This window comes from Poromitra crassiceps, assembly GCF_964638095.1.
Source record: "Poromitra crassiceps genome assembly, chromosome: 14".
NCBI classification, from domain to species: domain Eukaryota; kingdom Metazoa; phylum Chordata; class Actinopteri; order Beryciformes; family Melamphaidae; genus Poromitra; species Poromitra crassiceps.
The window spans coordinates 13,837,473-13,848,869 of record NC_139633.1 but is presented as its reverse complement, the minus strand read 5'-3'; the positions used below and the strand labels follow the sequence as shown (position 1 = coordinate 13,848,869).

At 46.5% G+C, this 11,397-nt stretch overlaps 1 protein-coding gene across 1 annotated transcript in view; it reads right to left on the bottom strand.

Moving 5' to 3' along the window:
* cnsta (consortin, connexin sorting protein a) overlaps positions 1–4,252 on the bottom strand; it is a gene marked incomplete at its 5' end in the record, with an annotated part of 18,765 nt that extends 14,513 nt beyond the window's left edge. The window contains 2 exons of the mRNA XM_083650620.1: positions 754–1,391; positions 3,925–4,252. Coding sequence (XP_083506746.1) covers positions 754–1,391; positions 3,925–4,252 — 966 coding nt within the window. The remainder of the gene's footprint in view (positions 1–753; positions 1,392–3,924) is intronic.
* Positions 4,253–11,397: the final 7,145 nt, after the last annotated feature.

Genomic DNA, 11,397 nt, shown 5'->3' with positions numbered 1-11,397 from the left:
GGTGGGGGGGGGGGCGGCCAATGAGGCGCTGGCATTTCTAATGAAGTGAGAGGCGGTGACAACTGACTGACCTCTGACCTCTCTCTGGGTGCTCTATGCTCCTCTACTGTGGAGTGGCTCCATCATGACTCACAAACTCATTTTCCAAACAAAACACATGAGCTTCGGTTGGAAAATAATCATTCTCTCATTAATGACTTAAAATCATACTGATTAGAGACACAGGAGAGATTTGATTTGATGGCAGTGCAGTGTCAGCACCATAACAGTTATTTTTACCCACTACTATAAAACATTATGGGGGGGATGGGGGGGCTGATTAGCCCAAACGAAAAGTATGCTAACTATCTTTGTCACACACACACACACACACACACACACACACACACAGCCGTTTGCCTGGAGGTAAGCGAGGTTCAGGTGGAGCGGCTCGTAAAGGCGTTAACCAATCATCGAGTGACAGAAAATTCACACACGCCCCTTTACATACAAGCCCTGTCATGTCGTTCAAAGTGATTGAACAAAAGCCTGCGCCTCGCTGGGTGTGTGCTATTCCTGCTGAAGACACCCATGCCTCAGGCTACAAAGTGCCATTTTCATATTACGAGCTGGAGTGGAGAACAGTGACTGAATGATGGGTGTGAGAGAAAGGGTTTGACAGAAGAACAGGTTGAAAGAGAGTAAAAGGCATGTTACAGAGAGAGAGGGAGGAGAGGGTGCCTGTTAGGAACAGAGAGTCATAGTGAGGTTTACCTGGTGAAGGTATTGTGGAAGGTGAGCCTCATCACCTCTTTGTGCCAACTGCTCCAGAGATGCCAGCAGAGCGGGGCTGGGGATGGGCCCTGTGGCGCAGGTGGGAGCCAAGACAGAAGTGGGCACTGCAGTGGAGGTAATGGGCTCTGTTGTGGAGCTCACAGGTCCTGCAGTGGAAGTGGTGAGCCTCGTGGCGCAGGCAGCTGCTGTAGATGTACTAGGCTCTGCGGCTGAGGTGAAGGGCTCTGCGTAACCTATGGTGCACGCGGGCCCATGGGTGAAGATGGGCTCTGTAGATGAGGTAAGAGGTTCTGTAGTGGAGTCGATGGTTTCTGTTACTGTGGTTTCTATGATCAATGTAGATGCGTCGGCGGCTAAGGTTATAGTTAATGTCACAGAATCCATAGGCCCTGTGGTGCAGGCGGGTCCCGGAGTGCAGGTAATGGGCCCCGTGGTGCAGGTGGAGGCGATAGATCCAGTGTTGGAGTTACGAGAGTCCACCTCAGCATCGCACTGGCTCAGTTCCACTGGACTGATGATGGGATATGCAGTTTGAGGGCTGACCACTGGAATGATGGGGGATGTAGGCTCTGGACTGGTCCCAGGGCTGAGGGGGTATGGAGTCTCCAAAAGACTGCCTACAGAGGGAGACATAAAGACAGAGATGAGGGAGCAAACAGAGCCTCTTTTATACAGCCTGGTCAAGCCGTGATCATTGTGCTGTTATTCTGCCTCGCCTCCTGTATAATGCTACATCCAAATGTCCACCCTCCAGACTTGTGGACTGAGCCTTTCAGTCATACTTCTTACCCACAAAGTCTGCGGGCAAAGGGCAGCTCAATGAGCTCATTCATAAAAATGACTAAGGAGAGTAAGGAGAAGTCTACCAGCTCTGACACTGAAGTTCCACTATCAGAAATAATTACAGTATTACTATAGAGACACTGCGGAGTGCGTCATCATTCAGAAACCACGCCCCAAAACGAGGGGAAACAAAAACTAACCCCCCCCCCCCCCTTCCCAATCCTGGTGTTCTCCTATGTCACGTGCATGGTCGTGTGTTGCACACAAAGATCATATATACGGAAGATGAACACTCCAACTTACTTCCTTGACAGTTAGATCCACATTTTTCTTCTCGCCAAATGTAGTTCTTAACGTAAGTTCAAGCCAGGAAGACTATAATATCCATTTACACTTCCTTAATTCACTTTATATCTCCACTCTTCAATCTACTCACAAGATCATAATAAGCTGTCAATTTCCGGGTTTCAATGAACAATCAGCTGGTTGCCGCCCAGTCTCTGTTAACCAATTGCATAGTGTCACATCACTGCTCTCATCACCTCTCACCCTACACACCTCCAGTGTAAGCCTATCACATTGCTCCTCAACCCAGTCGTAAGCCAATTGCTTGGAGACGGGTTCCTTAAATATGCTTGTTTCTGTCTCATTCAGCCTCTCAAACATCGCTGCTGTCAGGCTCGCACCCTCCTCCTCCCCTTCTCCTCCCGGTCATCGCAGACCTATCCGATTCTTCAGTCGGAAGAGTCTCATCATGAGTCTCAGAAGGAGATCACCAGCACCACCAGTATCTAGACACTGCAGGGGGATATATCTGGATGCTGATCTGGGCTGGTGCAGCTCTCTCAAGATCTCCCTGCGGTGTCTAACCGCCAAAGACTAATAACAATACTTTATTCTCATCATTCTTTCTGTAATGCATCATTCACTTTATTGTAATAAATATCACTTTATTCATTCTTTGGTCTCTAGTCTCTCCTGATTGAAATGGCTTTGGCTCAATGGCTTCCTTGTTATGCTCGGGCGTACAAAAAAACGTTAAATGGCGATTTGTTGTCTGCGCAGCCCACCACACAACAGCTTTTAGCTATGTTTAATTCAAGGAAAATGACGCTGGTGTGTGGGAGTGAATGGAGAGCTTTTCCCCGTGATGGGCGTGGCCTATTTCATGCAGTACTACTACTATACTACTACTATAGATTTGTCATCACGGCCATCACAGCACATCTATCTGTGTGTGTCTCTCTTGTTTGGGAGGACACGTTTAGCATCAGGCCTCAGGGCACGAGCAGATTGAGCAGACAGACATAACTACGCCCATATGCTGCTAAACTGGTCTTTTCAGAATAGCTCAAATAGTGTCGATTCCCTGACATCAGAGCCCTCAAAAAACACAACGGAAGGCTTACCAACTCAAATGCTATTGCAAAAAAAGTGGGACATGGGACAAAGGACAATGAGTGTGTGTGTGTGTGTGTGTGTGTGTGTGTGTGTGTGTGTGTGTGTGTGTGTGTGTGTGTGTGTGTGTGTGTGTGTGTGTGTGTGTGTGTGTGAGAGAGAGAGAGAGAGAGAGAGAGAGAGAGAGAGAGAGAGAGAGAGAGAGAGAAAGAGAGAGTGTGTGCCTGTGTGGGAGTGTGTGTACATGTGCGCTATTATGCTGGTTCTGTTTGACAAACAGTGATTGAGAGTTAGAAGCTAGCAGCAAGCTTGGGCCTCCTGCATGGTGAATGGTGCGTACACACAGATTTGATCTTACATTGTGCATGTGGACAATTTAAGATGCAAGAAGAAGGTCAGATGCAAATGTAAAAGTGCCCCTGGACCAAGCCAACTGCCCCAAGCACAAAAGCCAACTTGTGGTTTGTGCCGTGACTTATTAATGATGATGAAAAATAAATTTACATCATTTAGCACAAATTTAGAAGGCATCTCTCCTCTGATTTAGTCTTTTGTGGCACGTACACTTGCTGACACTAAGGAAAAACCAGGTTGTTTGTATTTCTGGGATTTGAATAAACTTTGTACACATCTGATGCAGATAACTGTCTGCTGTTCTGACTGGTCAGGGACACAAAATGACATTTAAACTGGTTTTTGTGGCATTCAAGTTGTATTTTTGTTGTATTTTTGTTGTATGTTTATTCGTGGGGAATGGGAGCGTTACGCGCAGAGAAAGCGGCAGAATTTCCCAGAGACTTTCTCTCCTATCTTTGGAAATATTTTCTAAGGTAGAGGACGGTGAAATATAGAGACATTTAATCGTGTAAAATTTTAAAAGAATGATGTGTGTGTGTGTGTGTGTGTGTGTGTGTGTGTGTGTGTGTGTGTGTGTGTGTGTGTGTGCGCGCGTGCATGTCTGTTTCCTACCAGTTTCCGAATAGGAGGAGTCCGTCATGGGGGTGTCTGGTGACTGACAGCGAATCAAACTGCTTGTTGTCTCTGATTCTTCCTCCTCGTCCTCCTCCTTCATCACCTCATCATTCTCTTCCTCCTCGTCCACCTTCCTCTCCTCCTCGTCCGCCCCGTTGTTGTTTTTGCGAGAGGGTTTGTGGATGAGCTGCTCGTGTCCTCCTCTCTCCTCATGTTGTGAAAGGTTCTGTTGCTCGTTGAGGTTTGTGTTCTGGGCAGTGCCAGCTTCCGGGTCAGGCAGGTTATCGCAGAGGTCAGCCCCACGGTGCCCCTGACCTTGTGACATCACCGGCTCCTCCCTCTCACGCTCACCTGGAGATAAAAAAAAAAAAGATAGAGGATCAAGTGAAAACAAAACACTGAATAATGTACTCAAACACGTCTGGCTTTTGTGCTGCTTCTGCACAGCCCTGTGTGTGTGTGTGTGTGTGTGTGTGTGTGTGTGGTGTGTGTGTGTGTGTGTGTGTGTGTGTGTGTGTGTGTGTGTTTGTGTGCGTGCGTGCGTGCGTGCGTGCATGCGTGCGTGCGTGTGTGTGTGTGTGTGTGTGTGTGTGTGTGACTGTGTGTGTGTGTGTGTGTGTGTGTGTGTGTGTGTGTGTGTGTGTGTGTGTGTGTGTGTGTGTGTGACTGTGTGTGTGTGTGTGTGTGTGTGTGTGTGTGTGTGTGTGTGTGTGTGTGTGTGTGTGTGCACGTGTGTGTGTGTGCACGTGTGTGTGTGTGTGTGTGTGTGTGTGTGTGTGCGTGTGTGCGTGCGTATGGTTTTCTCCAGCCTTTCTCAGATTCCTGTGCAGTCTTCTTGCTGTCAGCAGACGGTTACTGCCCCTGCCTGGACGGTCGTCAGTGCAGCTTTATAGTTATAAGACAAGTGTCTGTGGACAGTGTCTTAAGACATGTGTCTGTGGACAGTATCTTAAGACATGTGTCTGTGGACACTGTCTTAACCCATTGATACCTGATGCAGCATTTGCATGTACATGCCTCATTTGTGTGTGTATCCCTTTAAGACCGCGAACCACACACAAATGCTGCATCAGGTATCAATGGGTTAAGACAAGTGTCTGTGGACAGTGTCTTAAGACAAGTGTTTTGATTTTGATTAATTTGAACAGAATTTGATGTTCTGATGTAATGATACTTTAACACTCACCACCATGATCCATCAGGCTTTGACCACCGACCTTTCACCTTTCACCTTGAAGGGCAGTCCCGCCTGCTAAATGCTCCCCTCTTCAAGCCTGCAGAGGTAAGGAGGAAGAGAGGGGAGAGAGAGAGAGAGAGAGAGAAAGAGGGAGAGAGAGAGAACGAGTTTAGCATCATTCCTGACTGAAACAAACCCTACAACCTACTAGATATACAAGCTATCAAAATGCTTGAGAGCGTAGCAGCCCTGCCAACACCTTGTCCAGCTGGAGCGACAGTCTATTCCACTAGATCAGAGGTTCTCAAATGTTTTTCAGCCAAGGACCCCTTACAAGATAGAAAATATACCGGGGACCCCCTCATTCTGATTTGTGATTTTGGGCTCAGCTTAATTGTTTCCACGGTAATGTGCTTGACTTTTAAATTGATAGGTTTGTTAGATTAGATTAGAATGTAATCCATGAACCATTTTAGATTTAACACACAAAAAAAAGTTTTTATTTTTATTTTCCTGAAAACTTTACGCAGACCCCCTTGCAAAGTGCCATGGACCCCTGGGGGTCCCCGGACCCCCATTTGAGAACCATTGTACTAGATGCACGATATGAAAAGTTTGGTCAATAGGATAACCGATATTAACATTGCTGGCCGATAACCGAAATTGTCTATGTCGATATGATCTGCATAAAAACAAGTTTCTATGATAATCACATTTTGTACATAGTGAAAAACACATTTAAACACTGTGAATTTTAAAAAGTAACGTCTTTCTTTATTTCCAAAACATTTGGAAAAGCCCATAAATCATAGATTTAGTGCATTGTTTCCTCTCAATATGAACATTTTGGCCGATACCGATAACCGATATTAACATTGCTGTTATTTTGCTCATTGGCCTGATACCAATATATCGGAAAATGACTAGCATCGGCCGATAACGCGATATGATTGCTGATATATCGTGCATCCCTGGAGTCTACACACAAATAGATTATGATTATTGATTATGGGGGATTTATAATTATTTCACTTGGTCTTAAGATATGAAACTGACTACTTGGGAAACAAAGCCGAAGCAACTGACAACTGTTTTTATCAGTCCCAAGACTTGCAAGAAACAACTGGCTGGCTCAGCATTGTATGACATGGCAGAAGAAGTTTAAATTAATTGAAATAGATTGATATTACCTAACGAGCTAATAGGACACACCACACAATAGCAAACGACACTTATCCTGCGTGTGTGTGTGTGTGTGTGTATGTGTGTGTGTGTGTGTGTGTGTGTGTGTGTGTGTGTGTGTGTGTGAGTGTGTGTGTCTGATGTCTGTCTCTCCGTGTGTGTGTGTGTGTGTGTGTGTGTGTGTGTGTGTGTGTGTGTGTGTGTGTGTGTGTGTGTGTGTGTGTGTGTGTGTGTGTCAGAGAGAGAGAGAGAGAAGAGAGAGAACACTTAGTAATTCAGTTGTCAGCTGTGGCATTAAACTGTAAATTTACTGTGGAAGGATTTATGACTTGAGGAAAAGGAAAGATCCACAGAATAAGCTATTAAAGTAAATAAACTATTTACGATGTAAAACCCAGTATAGAAAATCAACACTGAAGGATAAGTTATGGAGTTATGCATAGCGATATATTGTTGCAGATATGGACAGATACACAGACATGTTTTAATACATAACTCTGTTGTAACCCTACTAACTAATAACCGTACTACTAATAACTACTAACTAATAACCCTACTATCTAATAACTCTCTGTAACCCATAACTGTAATTCTAGTTTCTAGTGAAATCCGGAGCCCATAAGATGGTTAAAAGCATATCTTACACACATCCAGGCTAATGAAGGCCTCTCCCAGAGGAGTAACGCTGTCCTGGTTTCCACCAGCAGCACTAAGCTAATTGTTCCTCCTGTAAGCGTGTAGTAGACCACTTTCTGAGACTCAATCAGCCCAAACATCTATAAATAAAACCAAGACTGAGGAGTTTCCTGTCCATCAATGCCCCTTTTGTCCATAAAAACTGAGAACACACAGAAATGTCCAGTCCCATGAACAACACAGCACCAAGGCGGCTGTTCTCTAGACTGGGAGGTAACAACTAAACAACCTACAACAGGATTCTGGGCCAAAATATTTGACTGGTACTCCAAGTCCTACAAAATAACCCTACAGCCGGAGGCAGAACTCGCCATTTTCGGCTGCTCGGAGTCCTCTCTGAACTTCCCAACAGCTGTGCAACAGTCTCTGACACTGGGGACACCTGTTGCTAAAATACTTATTCTGAAGGAATGGAAGTCCTCCTCTTCCCCTTCTTTTCAAATGTGGCTGATGGACATGATCTCTGTTATACAGATGGAGAGACTCAGGTCCCTGAGAACCAACTCGCTCAAAAGGTTCTCAACTGTCTGGGTCCTGTTTTTGGCCTACTTTGATGAGGTTAAGAATGATAAGTGACTGAGGTTAGGGGTGGTGTCTCGTGGAACCCTTGCGTGGGATCTCATGCGCATTGTCTCTTGCAAGCACATAAGCACTTTGTGCGGCTGATAGCACCAAGTTGTAATGATGAATGTCAATGATGTATTTATTTTTTTTCCTTTTTCTTTTTTCCCCTGTGTCTGAGCCTGTTTGTCTTGTTCGTATGTTCTATAACAATTGAAAATAAAATATTAGGGAAAAAAAATAGAAAAACAACTAACAACCTACGGGATGCATGATGTAACTATCCTGTGTTGTTGTTATAAACTCACATCTCAACAGGAGACACCCTATGGATCTCTCCCCATGGGAGACAAAACCCTCTATATATATTCCCTAGATATGAACTTGGTTTTAAGATACAAAGCATGGGATGACAGATTGATCTGGCCTCTAATTATTCTAAGCTCTGTACATCCCAATGGAAGGTGAAACAGTCCCAGACCAACACAAACAAGCTGCCTGCGGCTTATGCAATGGAGACCTCCACATTACAAACAGGTGTTTTGACTGCAGTTCCCCAGGGTCTGCCCAGCCCAACCTTTCTCTCATCTCTATTGTAGACGGCCTTTTAAATCTGTTATACCTCCCTCTGCCCCAGAGCCTTCCGTCCACACAAGCATCTAGGCTGTCCTCTGTCTTTGTGTCTGTTTGTCTCATACTCCACAGGGGATCATGAATAATGAAGGACAGAGACACAGGGAGACAAATGGGAGGAGAAACAGCCAGGGGAAACACTGCACAACACAAATATTGACAGAAACACACTGTGAGGACAGGTGGACAGACCTGAGACAGGTAAACAGACAAAAACAGACAGGCGGAGATACAGACAGGCAGAGATGCAGACAGGGAGAGATACAGACAGGCAGAGATACATACAGACAGGCAGAGAGGCAGAGATACAGACAGGCAGAGATACAGACAGGCAGACAGGCAGAGATACAGACAGGCAGACAAGCAGAGATACAGACAAGCAGAGAGGCAGACAGGCAGACAAGCAGAGATACAGACAAGCAGAGAGGCAGACAGGCAGAGATACAGAGAGGCAGACAGGCAGAGATACAGACAAGCAGAGATACAGGCAGAGATACAGACAGGGAGACAGGCAGAGATACAGACAGGCAGACAGGCAGAGATACAGACAAGCAGAGAGGCAGACAGGCAGACAAGCAGAGATACAGACAAGCAGAGATACAGACAAGCAGAGAGGCAGAGATACAGACAGGCAGAGAGGCAGAGATACAGACAAGCAGAGATACAGACAAGCAGAGAGGCAGAGAGGCAGAGAGGCAGAGATACAGACAGGCAGAGAGGCAGAGATACAGACAAGCAGAGATACAGACAGGCAGAGAGGCAGACAGGCAGACAGGCAGAGAGGCAGACAAGCAGAGATACAGACAGGCAAAGAGGCAGAGATACAGACAGGCAGAGAGGCAGAGATACAGACAGGCAGAGAGGCAGAGATACAGACAGGCAGAGAGGCAGAGATACAGACAGGCAAAGAGGCAGAGATACAGACAGGCAGAGAGGCAGAGATACAGACAGGCAGAGAGGCAGAGATACAGACAAGCAGAGATACAGACAGGCAGAGAGGCAGACAGGCAGAGATACAGACAAGCAGAGATACAGACAAGCAGAGAGGCAGAGATACAGACAAGCAGAGATACAGACAAGCAGAGAGGCAGAGAGGCAGAGATACAGACAGGCAGAGATACAGACAGGCAGAGAGGCAGACAGGCAGAGAGGCAGAGATACAGAGATACAGACAGGCAGAGATACAGACAGGCAGAGAGGCAGACAGGCAGAGATACAGACAGGCAGAGATACAGACAGGCAGACAGGCAGACAAGCAGAGATACAGACAAGCAGAGAGGCAGAGAGGTAGAGATACAGACAGGCAGAGAGGCAGACAGGCAGAGAGGCAGAGATACAGACAGGCAGAGAGGCAGACAGGCAGACAAGCAGAGATAGAGACAAGCAGAGAGACAGACAGGCAGAGATACAGACAGGCAGAGAGGCAGACAAGCAGAGATACAGACAGGCAGAGGCAGAGATACAGACAAGCAGAGAGGCAGAGAGGCAGACAGGCAGAGATACAGACAAGCAGAGAGGCAGAGAGGCAGACAGGCAGAGAGGCAGACAGGCAGAGATACAGAGATACAGACAGGCAGAGATGCAGACAGGCAGAAAAGCTGAGATACAGACACAGGTAGAGATACAGACAGGCAGATATACAGGCAAGCAGATATACAATCAGGCAGAGAGGCAGACAGGCAGAGAGGCAGAGATACAGACAGGCAGACAGGCAGAGAGGCAGACAGGCAGAGAGGCAGAGATACAGACAGGCAGACAGGCAGAGAGGCAGACAGGCAGAGGCAGAGATACAGACAGGCAGAGAGGCAGAGAGGCAGAGATACAGACAGGCAGAGAGGCAGACAGGCAGAGAGGCAGACAGGCAGAGATACAGACATGAAGAGATACAGACAGGCAGAGAGGCAGACAGGCAGAGATACAGACAGGCAGAGAGGCAGAGATACAGACAGGCAGAGAAACAGACAGGCAGAGAGGCAGACAGGCAGAGATACAGACAGGCAGAGAGGCAGAGATACAGACAGGCAGAGAAACAGACAGGCAGAGAGGCAGACAGGCAGAGATACAGACAGGCAGAGAGGCAGAGATACAGACAGGCAGAGAGGCAGAGAGGCAGAGATACAGACAGGCAGAGAGGCAGACAGGCAGAGATACAGACAGGCAGAGAGGCAGAGATACAGACAGGCAGAGAGGCAGACAGGCAGAGAGGCAGAGTCTGCCTCTCTGCCTGTCTGCCTCTCTGCCGCAGAGATACAGACAGGAAGAGATTTGTACCCAAAGAGAAGACTGGAGCACTTATGTTTAGATATGTCAGGTTTGTATGGACCCTGCCACATCGCGATTGACAGTGGTTCTATTCCATATTCTGCTGGCTGGCTAACCTTGGGTAGGTTGGTTGATAGTAGCTAGTTAACTTGGTCGCTAACGTTACCATTCTACCGTGTGTTGCTTTATGCGTCTTGACTTACGTTAGTTATAGCTTGTTTTGTGGAAATAGCTCAACATAGCTAACTGGGTAGCCCATGGATCTATAATATTAACGGGGTAGCCCCTTACAGGACTGTGCGTTGCTACTGCTGTTAGCTAACGTCGTTAGCTAGCACATCTGGACAACACTATAGACCTTTTCACACAAACCTAGTACGTTTGCTCTAAAGGTAAAACATTTCACGTTACAACAATATTATAACGTCGAGCTATCACCTGGAAGACAAAACAAGCGAACGGCACTCACGGTTGGAAAGACTGGTTATTTGGTAAATCCCTGTGCATCTGTCACCTCGCGCTGACCGACTGATGATGGTGTTATTGCAATGAATCGAATGTTAACGTTACCTACTGTAACCAGGCAGGGGTCGTCCCTACGTCTGTCACACAGGGCCTACGCAGATGGGCCGGGCCTCACTCCGAGAGGAATAACAGCTTCCATAGCGCCATCTCGTGTTTCTATGCTGTCAGTACATGTGGTGTAGTGGTCCCTGGAGAAGTGGGACTACTCAAGTCATTCTTTAAAAGACATGTCAGAAAAAAAATCCACCAAATGAACATTAGCGTTACAGTAAACTCATTTATTTCACAATAGTTTTTTGCTACAGATGTATTTTTTTTTTTTTTTTTTCCCACCTTTATTTATACAGGGATATCTCTTGAGAGCAAGCTCTCATTTTCAAGAGAGCCCTGGTACAGAGGAACACATACACAAAGTTTCAAGTTACAGACAGACA